The sequence below is a fragment of the Telmatherina bonti genome (genome assembly GCF_933228915.1).
Source record: "Telmatherina bonti genome assembly, chromosome: 12".
Taxonomy (NCBI): domain Eukaryota; kingdom Metazoa; phylum Chordata; class Actinopteri; order Atheriniformes; family Telmatherinidae; genus Telmatherina; species Telmatherina bonti.
The window spans coordinates 34,123,655-34,146,916 of record NC_136610.1 but is presented as its reverse complement, the minus strand read 5'-3'; the positions used below and the strand labels follow the sequence as shown (position 1 = coordinate 34,146,916).

Below are 23,262 nucleotides of genomic sequence, written 5' to 3'. Positions count from 1 at the left end.
TGGATGAGTGTGTGGACTCAGCAAGGGGTCTGTAAACACGCGGGATCACAGATTATTGCAATGGTTTTTTTTTTGTTTTGTTTTTTTTAAATAAAATCCAGAAAGCTGCTATTTTAGTTGAGGATGAACGTTGGGGCAAATCTTCCATATGATTACTCATAGACAGCAGAAGAGGAAGAGCAGCAGACAAGCAGGCAGACTGGCAGATGGTTGGAGAGACAGATAAGCAGGCAGACAAATATACTGGTGCAGGCGTACAGTGATGCTGGCTGATTAGCGATCTGATGGCCGACAGCTGGAGGGAAGAGCCGCGCGCTTGCGTGTCTGCGTCTCTTTATCAAAGCCTCTGAGGTCTGATCACAGGATGAATGGACGAATCTTTCAGGGTGCAGGAGCCGAGGCTAGATGAAAGGGAGAGCATTAAGACAGACTTCCGTGTGTTAGAGTCGAAACTTTCTGCCAAATCAATAATTTGTTTCCTTTAGTGATCCTCACATCATTGCACATTATCAATACCTCCCACGCATGACAAAGGGATGCTGGGTTTACAACCTGTGCACGGACGACTACTTGAAACGTTCAAATGAAAGGTAAAGGCATCAGACAGAAAATGGTGACAAAGGATGAAAAGGCAGGAGGGAGAAAGGAGCCGGGAAACTTTGATTTTTTTTTTTTTTTCATTTACAAACATTTTATCACCTCTATCAATGTTTCAAAGAAGTATATGCCTCAGGAAAATGAATAACTTCTTTAGCATGATAGTTTGAAAAATGGGAAACTTATAAAAGCTCCACTGGAGGGCAAGAGCTCCGCGTGTCTGTGCGCGTGGAGGGAAATGTGAGATGAGGCTGCCATCTAGTGGAGGTGCAGCGCAACAACACGATTCACAAAACAAAATATCGACAAAATGGAGCCCGGTGCTCGGCCATGACAATGCAGGTCAGAGGGGCTGCATGTGCTGCACACACTATGGGAAGAATGGTCAAAAACGAGCAAAGAGTCACGTTTTGTGGAAAACACCAATGATTCACGGCGACAGGAAGACACAGACATGCTGCTGATGTAGAGTACAAACCTGAGGCCTTGCTGCTGCCACTACTGTACCTCCCAAAACCTATAAATACATCCTATTCACAACAACACCAGTGTATCTTTGTGCATTTTCACCCACAGCTAAATGTGCCCATTAAAGTGAAGGTTTGAAAGAAAGCAGAAAGCATGCACACACATTCAGAGATGGAGGCAAACACACCTTTAAAGCCCAGAGAGTGGCCTCTTTGCTTAGTAGACTTAATGCTATTCATCTCTTCTTCTAAAAGGCTGCATGCATGCAGCGTTGTATGCATAAACTAAATATGGAGCTCTTTTTATGTGACGCTAAATAAGCCAGTGATCTTTTGCTTTGGGGTGGAGGTGAATGTGGGTCACGGCACACATGCATGAGTTCAGGAAGAGTTTAATGTGGATGAGGGAACCAGAAAGGAAGAGAGCAGTCGTCTGCTTCTTGAGTGGATATAGAGGCTGCAGGACGGCATTATGAAAGGCTTTACTGAAAGCCTTCAGTCAGTTGAGTATATTGACCTTTTCTTGAGCATTTCAGAAACTACCAGGAAGGAGAAATCAGGGGGGATGAAGGGTGAGGAAGAAAACACTAGGATATGAATTCCTTATCAGGTAATGATGGAGTTGTTAACCTGCATCTGACCTGATCTTCCTGCTAAGTAGCAACAAAAATATGCAATAAATTACTTAAATTCAGATTCTCACTTCACAAAAATCAAAGATCTGAAGAACAACTGTATTACTTCAACCTTGCAGATGGGATGCCGTGTCCTGCAGAAGCTCTCTCACAAGGAACTGGTGTATTTAGATGACATTACAGGTGTGTTTGTTGAGCTGGAGCTTGAATCAACAGACTCCTGCAGATGAATTTCTTTTTAAACGAATGCAAGCCTCTGATTGGAGGCAGCAAAATAACCAGGATAAATATGGTTTTCAGGCTGCAGTGAAGCTCCACGGGAGATTTATGGGACTATATGGTGAAATCTACTTGCAGAATGTGTGCCAGTAGTTAAAGCTGAGAGCTGGTTGAGATAATAGACAAAATTCCAGTTTTCCTCTGGGACAAAATCAAGTATTTTAAATTTAATTTCATTCAAAATGCTCACAAAACCCACTTTTCTTTCCAGACTGTTGCTACTTTCTGTGGATCAACTTTGGATTAGAGTAAAGGAAGCAAACCGGAGACTGATGTGAGGAAAATTCCCAGGACTTCTTTTTATTAAGAGAATTTCAGAACGTAAGAGAGGGACCGGACACCTGCATTTGTCAGAGAAAGATTCCAAATTCAATAGTTAAAAACAAAAAAAAAAGGAAACGAAAAAGAAGAAATGAAGAACAACAGTGTTTAGAAAAGCCGACATGACAGCCTGGATGGTGCAGGAGCTGTTTTTACACGCAGGGTCATCAAGGAGACGGGTTGGAGGCAATCGCTGTTCCCGGAATGTTTCACATGTACGTCTTCCTCTTTCTTATGGACATCACGCTTAAACACGCTTGCTTTTTTTTTTTTTTTTGTCATTTGTTTAAAACACAACTTTAACAGAAAAAAATAAAATAAAATAAAAGAAGAAAGAAACAAGACCATGAGACAGAAGCAAAGGGAACTCACTGCACATTTAGAGATCTAAAAGAATCACCCACATTAACATGGCCGAACCGTTAATAAAACATGGATGAAGGCTGAACTGTCGGAAGTGGAGGAGAAGGAGGGGGGTTTTAATCCGTGGAGGAAGAAGAAGGGAGGAACGGGTGGAGCAGGGAAGGTAGGGGGGTGGGGTGGGGCAATAAACACAGTAATACACAACTCACGACATAGCCAATCTGGCAGGGACACGCTTTCTACACCAAAACAAGCCTTCAACAATCATGAAATGCCATTTAAAAAAGATTTTAGTGTGTTTATCTTGCTTGCAGACACTTGATATGACCACTGCAAATCTGCAAGGCGCTCCATAATCAGCTTTGCTTTTTGTGCTAAAAATCTGTACGGATACTTATAAAATCATTGATAAAAATATTCCTCTGTTAACAATACGCCTTGGAGGGAAACCATGTGAGACTTGGGGAGGGAGGGCTGGCTGGTTGGTTGAGAGGGCGGGGGGGAGAGTTTTGAGAGGAGGTGGTTGTAGAGGAGGAAGTTTGGGCAGTGGTGCTACTCGGACTTGGCCTCCTCCTTGGCCTCCTCGGGGGCTGCTTCCACCTGCGGGATGGAGCAGGAAAAACACGAGTCAAACTCTGGCGTGTAAAAAAAACGACAGCGTTGCGGGAGACGGAGGAAGAACTCACCTCGTTGGTCTTGGCCTCTCCGTTCTCAGAGTGGTTCTCTTCGTTGGCCTCTGCCTCGGCGTTCTCCTTTGCCTTCTTGGTCTTCTTGTCCTCCTTCTTATCGTTCACAGCCTTTTCTTTCTGTTTTTAGTGTAAAAGACATCAGAATCAGCTGTTTGCAGCCTGAAAACAACATCTTCACCAACTTAGCGTTCAGAGGACTTTTCCTACCTTTGCTGCCTTCTTCACCTTTGGTTCCGGCTTGGGTGGGGCCGGTTTCTACGGAAAAATAAAAGGAAAATGTTAAAGTGACAGTTACAGATGAATACTAAAACACTTTCTTTGCTGTTTTAGGGACTTTTTTTGTTGGATTTCAAAAACTGAAAAGGGACTCTGTTGCATAATATAAACTAAACGTGTCTAAAATGTTTTCCCAAAGGAAAACACTGAGTTTGATTTGCAATTAGATGCATGTTTTTATTGACTTAATTGAGCAATTGTCTTTGTTTAAAAGCTGGAGAGTTTGAATGTTTAAGGCCACTAAGTGGACTATACGCGCCTGTAAGTTAGTCTGAGACTTTGCGATGGAAAATAACACGTTTAGTTGTGTTTTAGTGTTATGATTCAGGTTTTAAGGTAAGAAAATTAAGTTATATTGTCTTCTTTCATCCATTAATGGTATTATACTGCTATTTCTGGGGATTTGGATACTAAGTACCAGTTTGAAGATTCCTACTATGTAATACAGGTTTATTAATAGTTTATATTTATGTAAATGTGATTAGTGGGGGTGCCGGCATGTTTTCTTACCGCTGATAACCGAGCTGATCTCCTCTGGGGCTGAAACAGAAAAAAATTGTTATCATGGGGTCTTTAGTCTGGTTGGGGGTGCATATTAAGGTAGATTACACACAAAAAATGCTTTCTGCTTCTTTAAGCACACTTCGACGCTCCACGCTATAATTGCATTTAAATCAAATGTATGTGGACGTAGCGGTTGTGTCCTTCTCTTACCTCCTCCTTCTCTCCTCCTTCTGTTCCCTGTGCCTGAAAAACACCAAAATATCGGGTTAAAATGACAAAATATAAACAAAACAGCATTCCTGTGTTTAATCTGGTGTTTTTATTTGCAGCAGACCACCGCCAGATGGTTTATTCACATATTCTGATTAGTTACAGGCTCCCTGGAAAAACTTTTTCATTTCAGGTAAAAATGAAAAAAGACATCAAAAACAGGTAAATTTAAGAGATTACAGGCTGGAAATGTTGAGATAAAGAATTAATTCAGAGGAAGGCTGCGGGAGATCCGCCATGTGGGTCTCCCGAGCCATACTCTGAGGGTCCAGGCCCTTCTTTTCCCTCTCACTCCCCCATTTCTTTCTCTCATTCAATGCATGGAGCTCAGATTTGAAAGCTGGCGCGGGAGTCTATGAGAAGGGGGAGGGACCTGCGAGGCTCCCGTCCGCCACCCAGCGGCGGATGCACGCCATCGCAGCCATTTGGGACTACGAACAAAGAGAGAAAATATATAATTTTATCGAAACGCGACGGTGAATGTTTGTTTTTGCGGTCAAAATAGAAAGTAAAGGCACTAAAGCATTTTGTGGGGGTACTTCCAGCCGGTTTGGTGGCGAAACGGCGATAAGTGAAGCGTTTGTTCTCGGTAGGTCGGCGACGAAGGTGGACAAGAGCTGCAAAGCATGGCTGCTGCTTGTGCTTTAACTGCATGGAGACCGAGAGACTTCTGACTCCCCCAAAAGGACAGCGGCTCGCACACTGAAACGCGATTTAAAGGCCGTGTCCGAGCAGGAAAATATTCATTCTTACACACAAAAAATGTACATTATATCTAGAAAATAGGCAAAAAATTACCAACGAGAAATAGCGGATATACATTGCGTTATAATTAAGTAATGTCTCAGAAGGGATGTCTTCACAATCGTTTGCATTGCATACATGGTCGATATCCTCCCGGAAATATTTGTATTATTTTCAGAATACGTACCTTTCTCTTGGGCATGTTGATCTCTTGGAGGTTTTCTTAGAAATGCAACTAAAAACTGTTTTTCTTAGTGGGTTCAGTGCATGTGAAGACGAGTGTCTCCCTTATGCTCGGCAGTGTAGTAAACACACTGGAACAGAGAGGCGAGTGGTTGAATGGGGGGAGGGGTGCGGCTAAAGGCATGATTGATAGGCTCTGGACCAATCAGATGACGCCATTCGGGGCTGCAGAACACTTGGAATTTGGGAGCCGGTGATGTTCTGGGCTTTGCGCGAATGGTATCTTGCAGGGAGAAATGGGAGGAAGCCTGCAAGAATGGAGGGGTTTTGCATTCGAGGACATGTTGCCTTCGCGTGAAGTGTGCCGTTTTTTTTTTTTTCTCACCGCGAGGCGGGTAACCTGTTTGCACGCGCACACAGGCCCCGACAGCAGGCAACATGCCCCGGTGTTACCGCCATGCATCCCCAACTGGCTTGTGTTTTAAAGCGGGAGTTCACATCTGTGGTGCACAGGGAGGACACATTTCACCAGAAATACACTCCCGTGTTTCAGTCCAATATGGCGCCCACTCCTCTCCGACACATTTTTTTTTGTTTGTCAATCGGCTTTCCTAAATTCGTTTCAGGGAATTGCCTCTCTCTGCCTGCAACAGACGCCTGCAGGGGGCTCACGAAGCCCGTCTGAGAGGAGAAAGTGGCTGCTTCCAGAAGCTGTGCTGTTAAAACAAAGCAGTAGCTCCGAATCACTGCAGATTTTCTGCTTTTATTATCATTTCTGGTTGTGATTGTGCAAACTACACGACAGTAGATTAACTAGGGCACGTGCATCTGAGCGTGTTCACCCCCCTAGATATGTGAACAAAGGAGGGGAGTCTGGCGCGCAGACAAAGAGGTCGATGCTGAAATATTCAGACAATATGAGCCTCGATGTGTTGCCATCTTGACAGGCCTATCGCCTGTCTGTGCGTTCATGTGCGTGTTTCCGCGTGTTTGTGTGTGTGTAAGTGTGTGTGTGTCCGGGCATTAGAGGGAGAGACTAGAAGAAGGGGCGGGGAGGAGGCGGAGGAGGAATGCAAAGCTCCATCCAGAGCTGAGAACAGGCGCATTTGCGCAGATTGTCTGCGCTGCTTTACAACAGACGTGCGCGATTCCAGTTTGCTTCTTGTTGCGGGCTTTCTCTCTGCTACCATCCTGCAAAGTGTCAGCAAGGAGAAAAGCGAGCTGCTGTTTTGCATCCGGATTTGTGACAGCTATAGGGATTACACACCATGGTGATCAAAGTGTACATAGCGTCGTCCTCGGGATCCACTTCGGTAAGGGACAAAATGATGGCTTGGCCTGTTTAGTTGTAGTTTTTTCTTCTGTTTTTAGTCGATTTTATCAGCAGCTTCCAGTGTTTCTGGGAACTTATATTGAACTGAACATCTGATGTCCATCTTTCTGTCATCCTCTCAGTCTGGAGTGGTCTGACTCATCAGTAAGTAAGCAGCTCTGCTCTCACCAGGACTTTGACCACAGCTGGAGTTTCTCAGTGGTTTTTTCTTTTGGTCTCCTGTTTTCTTTATGTTAAAAAAAAGGGTGAAAGAGACAGAGAGGAAGTGTGAGGCAGGATGACTTGGTACAAGGCTGTGGCTTGTCACTGTGCTTCCTGAAGTGACACTTTTTGCAATAGAAACTAGTCTGCAAAATGACAAACAGAATGGTAGATTCTTAAAATAAAATAAATCAATAATTTTGTGCTGTGTCACTTGAAGTTTGTGCTTTCGATCAGGAGGATAGCTTAGATTCTACCTGGCAGAAAACTGATGATTCTTAAACGCTAGCTTCGGCTGTTGTGCACCCTCTGAGACCTCCAGTTGTAAACTTACAAACTTCTTTAGAGTGCAGAGGAATGATGGTGATGCAATTCTCCAGGGTTGCTTTTCAGTCAAACAGCTGCAATGCAGGATCAGCGTATAGGATTGGCTGAAGTTTGGATCAACCTAGGTTTATATTTGACCAAACAGGTTTAATAAACCTAACTTTCTGCCAATAAAGTGATACTCTTTTGCTGTTAAGTCTCTTTTACATGCAGCTGTTGCGAAGGGAAAATATCTTGTGGTTTGAATGACATTTGGGAAGTTAAAATCCTCATTGAACAGTTTGTTTCACAGCTTAATATGTAGAGGAAATAATCAAGCACAGAGACGCTTCATGTGAGCAGCAATGGGCTGCTTTATTGCCCTTACAGTAGATGACATTTGCAAAGGCTCTGAACCAGCTTTACATGACATGACCTTCTGAAAGTGGATGGAGTTTAGAGCCAGCAAGGCCATCACTGTGCTGGAAGCTGCCTGGGAAGATGCATTAACCCTCATTGATCTGTCTTTAGCACAGTCTACTAAAGAAAAATAAAAGCAGACAAGCTTATGAACTTCTGCTCTATGCAAACACACTTCCTCATACACCTGTGTTGTCATAAACTTTTATGACACTTTTATCCTTGATATGCTCTCTGCTGCGGTTCCTAACTTTGTTACTGATTTAAAAGCTATGCGATCACTTTACATCATGTAATAGGACTCCCCCCTAACGTTCTTTGTGCTTTTCCAAACTTCCAAGTGCTAAATTGTGGCTGAATCGCACGGATTTCACCAAGCTTGCAGTTTGATTGCAACAGCATGTGCAGAACAATGTGATTACATTCCACTAGGCAGCCCTGTCTGCTGCTGCCTTAGTCACCCCACCGTAATTCAGCATGTGAGTGGAGGAACCGCCAAGAGCAGGAAGATGACAAGAAGTGTTTCCAAAACAGCGTTTAAAGATTATGCTCTCAAAAGACAGACAGACGGTGTAAAACTAGGAAGAGAGATGTGCCGGATACAGTACCTGACAAGCTGTAACAGTCAACAAGACGCATTCGGCTTTAGCTGTGTTGAAACCTTTTTACAAGCTTGGCTGCTCGTTGATATGGTGCAGGATCTGATCCATGTGGGAATACTTGGTTATTAGAGATTAATCCATCAGTTTTGTTTTATGGATTTTATTTAGCAGATTATAAGACCACAAATTCACAACATATGTGATAGAAAGCCAATCAGAGATAAGTACTGTGTTGATTGGATGGATCATGAAGAACTGAGATGAGATGGTTCTGTTCTCACTGAATGGTTCAGTTCTGGCCGGTACAGTCAGATACACTATTTTGTGTATATCCATTATAAAAGCGTCCTATACAACTGAACCAAACCCCTTCCGTTGTAGTCCATAGGAAAGTGGTACGGTATGGTTAGGGTGGTGCTACTGGTGTCAGACAATACAATCCACTGATTGATGGACAAAAATATGTCAACGCCCACGACAGAAGGAACCACGAAACAAATGCAAAGTTGCTATTTCAGGTTGGAAAAGCAAAATGATGCCTGCAAACAACCATAAGGTCTGGTCGGCTCTGGAAGTATAAACTTTCCAAGTTATACCCGTTTTTTTCCATTGTTGTTTGTAGCATCACGTGTGTTGTCATTGCACTGGTATGGCACCACGTTATGGATTTGGCCTGAACCCTGTATGCCTCGTGGCGGTCCGACTTGCAGTGGGAATGCTCACCTCAAGTGGCTGGACCATTCAAAAATCTTTGAATCACACTGAATTAGCCTGACCTGAAACAGGGCTTATTGGTAAATGGAGATCAGGTTGGATGCTCCACTTGGAAAGTAGCAGTCCAATATAATCAGCTCTGATATGACCAGTCATCATGTACAAAACAACTAAAGAGAGAAGACAGCAAAGTGTCTGGAAATACATGTTGCAAATTTAACATTTCAAGAGATGTAATGACATTTTACAAATCCCAACATCATAAAACACAACATTTCTTTTGAAAATTACATTTTGTTGCCTTTTCTCTCTTGCTGTTGTTTGGCACTTTGTCTCTTCTGTACTTTAAAGTAGCACGATGTAACTTTCTGACCTTTAAAATGCGACTTATTTTGATGACATACTGACTTTTATTTTGTACATTTCTGGAGCTATCGTTGCCAAGCACCATCCACCATTCCAGCTTGGAGCATCAGAATATAGTTAAGTTTAGATTTGAGCTCTTACCAAGACTGACTCAGCAAAGGAAGGCAAGAAAACATTTTCAGAGAAAGACGTGAAAAGAGACAGGACAGAGCAATAGATAAGACAACGGTAAACAAATCACTGATTTTTACTTGTTGGAAAGAGCTGAGTACAGGTAGGGGACAAGACGGATGCCAAATTAGCCGTACATGGAGGCGCTTTAGTGAAAAGTGCATAGTTATTTACATAGTTCTTATAAAGATGCAGTTTGAGGGAGAAAATGACGTGACTGTAATTGTGAGATCTATTGTTTCTGTATTTTGACAAAAGACTGTTGGGGGGAGGGGAAAAATCGCTGCCTCCAGCACTTACGTAGCAACCCCTGCGTCCAACTGGACTCGCAGCAGTCTGAGTAGCACTTATCTATGATGTCCTCTACTGTTTGATTTCTTTCTTGTGTTGCTCTCACTTGCAGATAAGTCACTCTGGATGAAAGTGTCTGCTAAATGACTGTAGAATAGAATAAAATATAAAGAATAATGTCAAAGTCCATTATATAATCATCTTCTGGATGTGGGGAAGTGCTTAATCAAGCAACTGATTGATACTTTTTATGCTGCTGTGTCCTTGTTTAAACACTTACAGAATGTAAAATGAGCCTTTATCAAGTGAGAAGGTAAAACATTGAATCCTGAGTGTTTCTGATTTTAAATTTTCCTCTGAGGAGGTTTGGTTGGTTGGTTGGTTGGATAGAAGTTACGGCTTGGAGACGATCATGGTTGGGGATAGACTTGACTCTTTCAGGATACTCATCATGTTTGAATGCTCATTTTTTAATAGTTAAATGAATCCATTACACATTTTACATCATGTCTTGTAATCATCACTTATTTTAATATCATAATGGTATGACGTAATAAGAACTTGCACAAATGACCAAGGGAATTGGTTTGAAGGGGACTATGGTCTTGATTGATGCTCGTCCCATTCAGTATGGTCTACTTCAAACTGCATGACACCCCCCTTCACTGTATCTGGATCCTATAAAGAAATGTAGTTGTACTACAGGTTATTAAGTATATCAATATATTTGCAGTAAGTCTTCATTTAATAACTTTAGGTATGATTTATTTTCTCAGAATTTGTAGTAACAGCGTCTTTAAAAGAATAAGCGGACATTTCCTTTCCCAGGTCCTGTGCTTACATGAAGGACACATTTGAGAAACAAACTAGGAATTTTACTTAAACGCATCCATGCAAATGTCACAAACAGCTGCAGCAGTACTTCTGGACTCTTAGGCACAAGGGCAACTTGAAAGTGAAATGATGTGTATGGAAAGAGGTTGAAATTTGCAAGCGCTCCAGCACATTTACTCCTTCATTTCCATTTATGTGCTACAGCTGCTGTATTGTACCTTTTCCTTCTTACCACAACGATAGCACGTGAGATTGTGCATACATAATATCAGTGTGTATGTTCACATCTCATGCTGTCCAGCTCAACAGGTCAGACTTTTGCTGCACTTTTTCTCACTTAGGGAATTAGGGTCAAGCTTGATTTGTAACAGCTTCTGCAGTGACTCAACTTATTTACCGGGTGACTTTTATTCATTCACTGGTTAATCGGACCGCCTGTTGTTATTTCACCTTTAGGCAGCAGAAGGAAATCCAGCCAGAACAGCACTGTAAGACTCTTTTGTGATAATGCTGTAATGCTGCTAACTGAGCTGAGAACTGGGTGGAGGCTACTGCTGCTGGTGACGTTCCAGTAAGCGGCTGTTTTCAGTAGAAATCTGACTTGATCTAATCAAGACAAACCTTTATCCCACACAAACACACAGGGCTGTGGTTGATTCATGCTTCCTTTAGCTCTGAGGGGCAGATTTAAATGTCGGGCCTCATGCAGACCAGAAAGGTCAATTAGCCTTGTTTACGTGGAACACTATTTCACAGATTCACTTTGAATATATTTTCTTTTCAACCTGATTGAAGCAAACATGAACTGACCTCCCACACTCGGAGTCAGCAACATGGACTAAATAAGTCTCTGCTCATTGATCCAAGCCTGTGTTGTGAATACAGTCCATCCGATCAATGCCTGTCATTGTCGAGCAGCTACTAATGCCGAGGCTTTGACCTTTTTCTGGTTTGGATGTGAGCTCTTCGGGCTTACCACATCTCTCACATGATGACATGGAAACTAAACCACAGTGCATGATCATGCAGAATTTTTCTTCCACAGCTGCAGTTTACTCAGGTTCGTGTTGCTCAGAAGTTACGAAAAAGCAGAATGTTTACTGGCTCTTTTAACAGTGAACCTGTAATTAACCCGAAATTGGGGTTTTTGGATTAATCTGAATGGATTTACAGGCTAATCAGAACAAATGGACGCACTAATATCTGCATTTATTCCTCGGGGGATGCAAGTAATGGTCTGTTGTGATAAAATCCACACTTGTAGATACCATTTAATTTAAAAGTATTAAAACACCCCTTAAAATCACATTTCTGATCTTCAAAGATGGAGAAACCTCACTTGCCCCAACCTTAACCTCTAATATGGTGCTTCCATGCTACCTCCAGTGATGACAGCTGCAGTTTTAAACTTAATTTACACTAAAGTAACAATAGCCTACATCAGTTAGCACAATACTATGGTGTTTGCAAACAAAATATGCATCATAACTTATAACTGTTATCAACTTGTTCTGTAAATGTTGGCTAGTTTGGACAGTGAAAGCAACAGCGAGTAAATCCTAATTTCTTACTTGAAGCTGGAACAAAGCGGTGATGAGTTTGATTTGCCAGCCCTCAGGCGAAGTAAACACAGTGTAAAGTCCCTGTTTGTGACAATAGCAATGGTTTGTGAAGGACATACAGGATCTGAAAGGCTGCGTTTCACATCGACACTAATAATTTCTTAATATTAACCCAAAAAAAATGTGACAGCTATCCCAACCTCATTGGATTTTGACAATAATAATTTATAAAGATAAATGTGTAAACAAGGTATTCTAAGATAAGGAGTCAAAAAATGGCATGATCTCCATTTATTCCACATGTGAATGCATAGGGTATTAGTACAGATACTCATGTTTTTGCTAATTTCCCTTATTTAGCTAGTTAGTTAGCTAATTTAGCTGGTTTAACAGCTGATGCTCTACATTTTCAAGCTTATGCTTAGCTTTTAAAATTGTAAAGTAAAAGCATTTCATTCTGGTACCCTCCATCTTTGTAAATTATTACTAGATAGGCCTCTTTGGATGTGAGTGACACCACAAGGACACACAAGCTAAATCCTCTAGCGTAGCACTGTTTTGGTGCTACTCATAGAAGGCATTCGCCTGTTGCTATTTGAAAAAAAGGTAAAAAAAAAAACAAAAAAACCTGAAGGTTACTCTTGTTTTGTGGCATTTGGTTGTTAATTTGTGTCTTTACTGCCACAAGAATAAAAAAACAAAAGACAAAAACCCAGTGAACAAAGAATTTCTTTGTACAGATCAGATAATGGAAACATTTGGATAGAACTAGGGATGTCTAATCTCTTCGAAGAGCCAGGAACTTCCCAAAGGACACCCTCCTCTTTTCTGGCTTCCTTTTAGATAGGACAACTGATATGATACACAGCCAGTTGGTTGCAAAAGAATAATAATAAAAAAACTACAGTGTAACTAATTTACATGCTAGCTAGATAAATCCAGTGGCTCCAATGTGACTCCATTCCTGTTTGTTTTGTTACAGAGAGAAACCAACTAACCCTAAAAACTGTGAGCTTTACAGCCAATTTTTTTTTAGCCAATTTCTACTTTTTAAGTTTATAAAAGCAATTCCATGAACCACATTGAGCTGCAATTCCTGCAGGCACACACACACCAAGAAGAAGGGAATTACTTCTAAAAGTTGCTTTAATTGTTACTTTAGGCATTTTAGATGGGACTTAACCTATGTAGCATCATAACCAAAGGTTGTTGCACTGTTAGCTATGGGGAGTTTTGCTTATTAGCACATGCATGAAGACACAAATCGCCATTTTTTATGCTTTTTTGAAAAGCTACAGAAACTAACTCTGAACCAAAAAATGGGTTTAATCAGTCTGCAGCTAGCAGCTCTGCAGTAGTCGTTGTTGTTGACTGATACTTTGTGCAAAGAGCTAACATCAGGATGCTAACATGCTCACTGAAAGACACAAGAAAGGTTCTCTCATGAAGCCACTTCTGACCACTCAGACATGGCAATCATCTTATCAGTCTCCTCTTATAAACAATGTGCTAGTTAAGTGATAGCGTCACTGTTTTGAGTTGTTGATGCTGTGTCCATTTCCATTCTTCAGAAACAGGATGGTGACATGAAGTGAAGACACAGCATTCCTATGTTGAACATGCAAAGAGAAACAAATTGACAGTGTTAACAGTGCCAACATTAGCAGGTTCAATGTTTAACTAAATTTGGCACTTTCTTATGCTAGCTAATGCTTGCCAGTTTGATTTAAATTCATAGTATAATTTATGAAAACTACAATATTTTGCTTGTGGAATTGTCAGGGAAGCTAGGAATGTGAGTCCAATCATTAGATATTGCAATATTTCACAGGATGAATCAAACTATCACCTGTTGGAAGCACCATCAGAAAAGTTTATGGATAACCAAAATCTTCTGGATCCTTAGTTTGACAAGTTACCCAATATTAGCATGGCTATAATATCTCTTTACATGGGCTTATTAGAGATATTGACAGTGCTCATTGTGGTTGTATCAACGCACTGCAAAACAAGTTACTGTCTGACCCAGATGTAGACAAGAAAAGAAAAGAAAAATTGGTTGTTCTACATTTGCATTATGTTTGTTTCAGTCTTTATTTGCATGTTGTTTAGGCAAAATTGTGATATTTAGCAGGACAAGGCTTGGCTCATGGAAATCTTGAGACCTGTAAGTCCTTCCTGTTGGCAAATGCACCTTCTCTGCCTCTCTTGGAGGAGATGACTGGGCAATATTTTTGTAGCATTCCAGAGAAATAGATAAGGAGTGAACTGAGAAGAAGATCACTTGTTTATTGCTTCCTTCAAATCCGGAAACAGTCAGCGTTTTTCCATGTTAAAATTACTAGGGGCTCAATTCAAAACTGTGGATACCAGAGAGCATTTCAAATGGGCAAAGCTGAGAGTTCCCACTGCGCAATTAGAGCAAGGGACAGATGGCATGTGGCCAGTTTGTCTTACAAATTAATTTTGCTTGGCAACTGTACAATGCAGGCTTGTCAGAGCAAAGGCCAGAATGCACCAAAGTGAAGGCGAAAAGGGGACAAAAAAGCTTGATGTTGAACTTGTTAATGCAGCAATTTAAGATTAAGCTAATTGCTTGTGTTCTGACCAAATGGAAATCAAATGCAGAAGAAGATGCGGAAGGCTGTGCAGAATTCTTTCAGAGAAATGAATGTCTTCGTGGCCATCTTGATAGATACAGGGCCTTAAAATGTTTGTACTGTGCTGTCTCACTTGGTTGCTGTAACCTGCACCGCTTTCAGAAGCAGGTTGGGAGAGCAGTGGTTTTCGGACTTTGCCCTTTCCTAGTGCAACAGCCATTAACTGATTCAAATTGTAGCACAGCTAATCCGTCCAGCATTGTCAGCTCCCTCATTTACATGCCTCAGAGCTGCTTCAACAGATGGCTATTAAATGATCCACCCGTATGCAATAATGCTGGGAGGAGCCCTCGCATGGGGGCGTCACAGCTGACGGGAGCATGAGAAATTGATCCCTGTTCTGCTTTTGCGTTGAAGTAGATATAGTTTGGTTTTAGGTGTGTGTATTTGTGTGAGTGTATGTGTGCAGTTGAGGCTGGATGTGTGTGTATCTCTTTGCAGAAGGCCTTATTTGGCTCGTGTTTGACCAGTTACCTCCTCTCGAGTCCCAGAGGAGCTCTCGTTTCCGTACGGCCTTGTAGGGCCATCCTCCTTACTACACACACCCCCTGAATGCTCATTGGACAACAGTTTAACCACACACACACACACACACACACACACACTTCCAAAGAGATTCATAGAAAAGAAATAAGAGAATAGAGTTAAACACACTGTCTTATCTATTCTGTGGCTCCTTCATTGTCTGCTTGTACAGGTGTATATTTATTTTTTTGTGACAAAAGACCTTGAAAGCTGAAATGAATCTTTATTATCTTTTCTTTTCAATTTGACTATTAGATCACAAATAAGGCAAATGTTAATGTTTGTTAGTGGGACTGAAATACCTGTCAAATCTGGTCAGGCTTACATGAAAGTAGTAAATAGTTGTAAGGATGTTAAAACAGCCTTTGCAGTGTATTGTTGGAAATAGTCTCAGTGTATCATAAGTTTTCACCAATTATTCCTTTGACATAATATTTGGAACAATTGGTGCTCAATTTTGAGAGTTGTTCTGCTCCTCCCAACAAATAGCATGTCCCTGCTTAGTCTTTCTCAAGTTCATCCTCTTCAGCACTCATATATCACTTCATCCACTTGTGTGCAAGGAAGTGGTAGCTTAGTAACAGCAGAGCAGTCTGCTAAATCTATATTGTCGTTTTTCACAGCAGGAAAGAAGCTTCCTTTTTTAGATGATGTGACAAACCGAGGTCCCTTCTGTTTCCTTGTAACTGTAATGTTAACACGTGGCTATAAATGACAACTTCCTCTCTTGTCTCCCCCACATGCAGATTAAAAAGCAGCAGCAGGATGTGATGGGCTTCCTGGCGGCCAATAAGATCGAATTCGAGGAGTGTGACATCGCAGCCAATGAGGCCAACAGGAAGTGGATGAGAGAGAATATCCCGGAGGAGTCCAGACCCACCACGGGGAACCCACTCCCCCCACAGATATTCAATGAAAGCAAATATTGTGGGGTGAGATGAATACACACTGAATCACTGGGATGAGGTTGTCCAAACAGCAGCTAATCTGATAGCTATCTTAGCCACAGAGTGACCACAGAGAGCATCCAGGTCATACAAAACATATCTTTTAGATTTTTTAATGCTGATGTTAAAAACAAAAAACAGTTTTCAGTGCAATAAAAACACCCTTTGCACCTTTACTGCTCAGCACAACAAAGCAAATTGACAAATTTAGTGACAAATTTAGAGACAAGCTTCATGTGACGTGGAAAATTTTACTTGTAGAAACTGAAAAGAGGCTGAATACTGTCAACTACAATGACTTTTTAAACTAATGCTTATTTTGGTCTGTGCTTTAACGGAGTGCAACTTGGATGCTAACACATTAGCTTATAACGTGTTTAAGCTAGTTTGCTCTTTTGGCTTCCAATAAATCAGAAAAGAGAAAAAAAATTAAATGTCGCAGAATTTCTTTAAATGATGATTGTCAGTGTTGTAGTTCAACTAAGTTTAACCCTATAAAATCAAACTGTTTCTGAGACAATTTGCATGATTTTTTGGCAAAAATTTTGCTCAAAATCCTGTTGAACACAATCTGATACTTCTCTTCTGTCGCCTAATAGATACTAGGAAACAGAAGATAACACTATTATAGTTTTGATATATCGCATGGAGTAAGAGTGGCACTGACTGTAAAGGTCCTCTTCTAGCTGTAGAAACCGAGCATATAGTTGACACTTGCTTCCTAAAACCACTGAAAGTCCATGGCTTGTTTCTATGTTGTTTACTAAATCTTTTCAGCGTTACAGAAAAGAGAAAAAAGGATATACAAAAAGGTATTACTTATGAGTAAATACACTTAAACATGGTCAACGACTAGTGTACTCTCTGGGCTCCACAGCAGGAATTAACAGAAAAGAGAAACTTAAGCTTCATGGATGGCTTGTTAAACCAGAACCAATCAAAAGCCGGAGCTCAGAGTAGCCTTAATTGTCCTCAATTAAGCTTGTTTAAGACCAGACTTTCTCTTAATTAAACAACGGAATATTTTACCAACAATATTACCTAAATGGCTCTAACACAAGGTGATAAATGGTAAAAATCCTCCTCAAATAAATATTATTTCATTTTTTTGCATTTTGTTGACCTTAATTAAAAAAATGGACTTTTCTCACCCGTTTTTAAGGGGTTAACTAAATTTGACCAAGAATTGTTGTCAGAAGAAGGTGGTACTGCTGATACTTTCCTAAAGAAATCTACAAGAAAGAGAGCTACCCTGCTCTAATTTGATGAATCGTTACGTAATCAATAGAGGGGTGATAGCGGATTGTAAAACTCCAAAAATATGTCATTTGATTTAAAAAAGTGTGTTCTTACAGTATAACATTACTTGTATCAGTTTATATTGATGGTACCTTTGAAGGTGCAGTATGTAATAAAATCAAGTGTTTCTATTGATATTATAGTAAAATAACCATCATGGTTTTATTCTCTCAGAATGAGCAACCTTTACAGACAGCGACCATAATTATTCCACCATTTTTACTATGGTGTCTCAGAAAGGACCAACAGCTGTGTGAAGTGTGATCTTTAAAACTGCACAACAGGCTTTGTTTGATAGTAGAACATTAATGCCAAAAAAAAGCACCAAAAGTCACTACCTGCAGTGCCTTCATCACTGATTCACTCACAGCTTAAAACACATTTGCATCAGGAAGAATTTTGGGCTTTGATGGCCACCATACATTCAGAATTGTGCTTGGCAAGTAATTTCCATCATAGACATATATATGTAGATGCCACATTAACCTCCTCAACCCACTGCTGCGATATGTTAGAACATTCAACGACTTAATCTTGTTCTATCCTCCACGAAAAGCAGGGACTTTTTTCCTGCTCTCGAGGCTGCAAGAACAAGAAATAATGAATTTTTTTCATCTAATCCATTTTATGAGAAATTTTATCCTGAACTGGGAAAGGGATCCATGCAGGAGGATGTCTGCTTTTATGTACAACAAACAAATTTCATATTTTACGAGAAATTTCATCCGTGGCAAGGCGGGTTGTGCACCGTGTGTTTAAATGCCACATGTTGTAAAAATGGTCGTACTTTCTCGCCACCTTGATCCGCTGTTTTATCAAAACACTCCATTGTACCTGCATTAGCAAAAATGCGGAAGCTGCAACTTTCTGCTAAATGCTTTTCCACATTAACTCCGCCCACTTCAAATATCTGACCAATCACATGATACTTTTTAAAGCTCCTCAAAAAAAAAAAAAAAGGTTCTGCAAACTTTATGTGTTAAAAAATGGTCTTAAATCACATCCACAGGAACAAAATGACCTAAATTTTTATCTTGGGGCCTCAAGAACAAGAAAAATGTTCCTGCTTCTCGTGGAGTGTGTAGCAGGCTTTATTCCTGGCAACAGAGATGTTATGAGTTAAAGGTACCGTCTTTTAAACTGGACTAAATATTGAAAATCTAAAAAAAAAGAACAAAAAACAGCTTATTGGATTTTAAATACTTGAGTTGTGGTGAAAATTGATAGGTTGTAAGGTTTATTGGGATTAACGTATGTATTCAGTGCAAAATGAATGGGTTGAGAAAATTGTGTTGTCAAAGGGAAGGTAAAGTTGGCATTTTGTGGGAGTGGATGAAGTAAATTTTCCTATTTACCAAAACAGACATTATTTATATGATCATCTTCTGGTTTAAAACGTGTCCCTATAATAAGCAGTAAATCAAAAATAAATGGCATCTATATACTTAAATACATCTATGATTTTCATGCCCGTCTTTGCCACTAGATGTCAGTAATTCTTACACGCTGTACCTTTAAGCTAATAGTATAGTAGTATATTATATAGTATATAGTATAGTATATAGTAGTGCAGGAATAGTAACGACCAAGTGCAAGTAGTCAGGAAATGTATTTTTGTTTCTTATTTGTTATTAAAATTGTTTTTATATTTGAAGTAATTTCTTTATAATGCAGCTTTGAATGCAAATATCTATAGAGGCGGTTCCTTGGTTTACCAACAAGTTCCATTCCTACGACGGATAACCCAAAACTCCACATAAATCAGATTTTTACTCTTAAATACTCCCTAAATACCCCCTTAATCACTATCTAAATACATGTATTGTCCATATTAATGGAAAAACAGTACAGGCAAGTAAGATAGACATTAAAAAAAAAAAAAAAAAAAAAAAAAAAATGCAAAACCTCATAATTTTGAAACTTCCTTTTTTGAAAATTTACATTTATTTAATGAGTGTCGTAAAGTCGAACAAGGTAAGTTGAGAACCGCCTCATAGTTTAAATAGATATATTCACATGGCAATGCATGAAAAAGTTTCAAATCTGTCATCAGTTTATATGCATGAAATCAAAATTCAAGAAAATTTTAGGGTTATTTAACGACTATATAACTACTAATAACTGGCACATCCTGCTGCCTGAGCATCCTGGTAAATAAAGCAATATATGTTGTGGGCCGAATGTGGTTTTCATATTATTGATGGATCTCTGTTAATAGAGAGCACTTTCTTTATTTATAATATCCATTTGTCTTCAGTGTACAAAAAAATTGGAAGTGTAGATATAGTTTTATTTGTGTAAAACTTAACTTTTAGTCATCACTCTGGTCAGGAATATTCCTGACCAGTAGCTGTTTACAGCTAGTTATAAAAAATACTAAAACAAACTTAACCAGGCTTTAAACCATGGAACACAAACACACCTATTGTTGTGACACCATATGATTGGCATAGTAAGATAGTAAGTAAGAGAAGGTTAAGTTAAGAATCACTCGGGGTTAGTTAAGAAGGGAACCAGGACTCCACGCTCTCTCTCCCTGATGGAAGCTGTAAAATCCATGCAGTATTTCTCTTCCGGGTTTCCCTTCACCCATCCCATCTGTTTCACTTTCACTGACTCTGAACTGAAGAACTCCTCCCCCACTAATCACTACAAAATATCTGACATGACAGATACTGGTTTGAAGTCTGGGAGGTGCCTCGAGTTGGCAGATCATGATTGGAACCTCCAGCTGAAAGCAGAAATGAGTCACATCAGGTCTACATGTTTGATTCCTCCAAAATACATCTGCAAAGTAAAGATCAAGCTTAAAATCTTGCAGAATTAAGCTGGTTTTAATGGGATTATAGTTAAACAAATGCAACCAAGTCAGGTATTTATCATTAGGGATAAAACCACCCACACGAGGGATTAATGACCTCTCTGCTGTCTATTTGTTCCTGATAATGGACATTTCATCAGCCATCCTGTGTTCATTAACGTACTTCTGCATCCAAATAACTGACGGCAGCAGCACGGGGGAGCTCATGACCCCAACATTTCTAAAACGACCTACGGCGCTGCTCAGTACGCTCCAGAAAAACCAAATGCAAGTCCTAATACAAGCACATAAGAAGTTCAGAGTGAGCGCTAGATGTGAAGCTGCACATGCAGGATGGGCCGTATTGAATTTCACAGACAAAGAGCACGGCAATTCCCAGGATGTTTGCAGCTGTAGGGCGCTGTTTAAAATGTTTGTGTGTGTAGGAGAAACACAGGAGGAAATACAAAGGAATGAGAAGGAGTGCAGGAGCAAGAATGAGAGCGACTGTGCACAGCCAGACAGAAAACGGGGGAGTGTGTTGGTTTGTTCAGTTTTGGTTGCTTGTTGTAAGACAATGTCGTCCTATCAGGTTGACTTCTGAGACCTTTCTGCTCAGGTTGCTGCTTTAGGGCGCCGAATCAGGGCCTGTTTCAACAAGGATCATATCTTGAGTTGAGGTTTAAAAGGGCTGAAATTGCTTTTCCTTGTTTTCAGAACTACGAGGCCTTCTTCGATGCGAGAGAAGACAATGCTGTGTATGCATTTCTGGGTCTGACTGCTCCTCCGGGCTCGAAGGTGAGTTCATGAAGGCATTTACTCACATTAATGTTTATTTCTTTGAACTGCTCTGCAGGCATGGATGTCTAAATATATATTTGTACTGACAGTGTGATTTTCATACACAAGTCACACATATTGCATAATACATCTGTTTATGATATCCTAACACCACAGCAGGGCTTTTCGTCTCTCACTGCACACTGGCGCCTCCTCTCAGCCACAGCAGCAAGTGCAGAGAGGTGTGCCAGTTACCATAGAAACAGTGGGGCTTTCCTCTAAGCTATGGCAGGGGGGTATATAAACCAATATCCTCCATTTTAATCTAAACCGTTCTCTTTTTTCTTTTCTGGTATCTCATTGTTTTTCTCACCAGGAGGCCGAGGCTTTAGCAAAGAAAGCACAGCAGTAGCATCTTTACATCATTTCTACCTGAAACCTCAGGCCTTCCTCAGACCCAGACCTGGACCCAGACTGACCCGGGAAAGAAAGAATTGAAACAAAGCAACTCTTCACTCAGCTTATAAATATGTGGACCCTTTTCACTTAACTGTTGTTATTATTATTTTTTTATAATCAGTTTTCACCTGTGCCTTGCTAGCTGCAGTGAAAAGAGGTACAAGAGCAAAGCACTATGAATATCTAAGAAGATATTTGCAACCTCTCATAAGCCTCAGCCTGCTAAGCCCATTGGCCCAATGGCTTGTCAATCAGCTGTTTTAGCGTGAATGTGTAGTTCCCACTTAGCTTACACATTGTTAGGCACAACAAAAATGTTCCAGACATATAGATTCAGATTCAGTCATTCATGTTAACACTGGATCACAAGACATAATATTCATCTATGTTACATTACATTTAAAGTAGCTCTATGGAAGGTTCTGACCATTAAAATGTGTGTTTTTGACTTCTTTTCATGCCAGCGAGACATTCGTCATGCCTTTTTCAGGAGCCACCATTACCCAGCAGTGTCTCCAGGCCAAAACACAGCATTGAGTACGACATCACTTGACAGCAGAACTACACTTTATAGCATTGTGCCGCTTACTATCAACTGGATATCAACACACTTATTATTATGAATGTGCACTTCAGTCTAAAGAAAAGCAGGAGGACTGAAGAAAGACAAGGAAAGAGAAGAAATGACAAAACATTGGATGTATTTTACTTGCTGGAGAGAGCTCGGAGTACTGGTAGGATTCAAGATAGACGTCAATTTATCCGGCCTGCAACGACAGCCAAGTCAGCATCCATCTTGCATCCACCTCTACTGTGTTTCCTTGACGAGTCAAAGTTGTGCAAATGTGTTGATATCCAGTTGCTAGCATGTGACGCGGTGTGTAAAGTGTAAAGCTGTGATGTGATGCAGAATCTCTGAGAAAAAATGAGCTAAGATGGATTTTCAGGCTAAAGACGCTGCAGGGCGACAGCAGCTCCAGGAAAGTTCATGATGTTGGATACAAGACAGAAATGGACACGTTTAAGGTCAGAAAGTAAGAGTGCTACTTTAAATGCTAAAAGTCTTAAGTCTCAGACATGAAGCACTAACTATTGAGCTCACACCACCAGGAAAATTATTCCTGAATGCCTGATTCTGTTATATTTACTCAATGCTGTCTTAATGCTATTTTAATAGCAAACTTTTTCTAAGAGGATAAATACTGAAAAAAATGAAGACCATGTGCCAAAATGGCCAAATGAGGGATTTTTTTTGTTTTTGTTTTTAATGAAGTTGCAGTTTCTTCTTGCTGTAGGAATTCTGTTTCATTTTGTGTTGTTAATTCCCGTATAATATTCTCCCTGAAGTAAATTTAAAAAAGAAAACATGACTTTTAATGCAGTTAGCCTAATACGAAATAAGTTCTGCCTCCTCGTAACGTGGTGTTTTTTTATGTACAATAAATAATTTTAAGTTCAATGTTTTTTGACTCTTCTTTTAGTGAAAATACTTTTTATTCATGTTAAAAGTTTTGTTGTAATTGAATACACCCTTCACTAACATGCATGATGAGGTCGGGTTGTATATTTAGTCACTTACATTGACAGGTGCTTTCTGCTTGCCTTAGTTATCAAATGGATCTTAAACCTCACAGTTTTCTATCAGAAACAATCTGATGGATTCA

General features: G+C 40.2%; 2 protein-coding genes across 2 annotated transcripts; one reads left to right on the top strand and one right to left on the bottom strand.

Annotated features, from left to right (window-relative positions):
• Positions 1-2,253: 2,253 nt before the first annotated feature.
• hmgn6 (high mobility group nucleosome binding domain 6) lies at positions 2,254-5,466 on the bottom strand. Its single transcript, XM_079249971.1, has 6 exons — positions 5,333-5,466; positions 4,342-4,374; positions 4,138-4,167; positions 3,559-3,606; positions 3,349-3,468; positions 2,254-3,262 (listed from the first exon to the last, which is right to left on the bottom strand). Exons 1-6 carry the CDS (start codon positions 5,345-5,347, stop codon positions 3,215-3,217), a joined length of 294 nt encoding a protein of 97 aa, XP_079106097.1. The 5' UTR covers positions 5,348-5,466; the 3' UTR covers positions 2,254-3,214.
• Positions 5,467-6,396: 930 nt separating this feature from the next.
• sh3bgrl (SH3 domain binding glutamate-rich protein like) lies at positions 6,397-23,057 on the top strand. Its single transcript, XM_079250392.1, has 4 exons — positions 6,397-6,641; positions 16,060-16,245; positions 21,077-21,157; positions 21,516-23,057. Exons 1-4 carry the CDS (start codon positions 6,597-6,599, stop codon positions 21,549-21,551), a joined length of 348 nt encoding a protein of 115 aa, XP_079106518.1. The 5' UTR covers positions 6,397-6,596; the 3' UTR covers positions 21,552-23,057.
• The last annotated feature ends 205 nt before the right edge of the window (positions 23,058-23,262 follow it).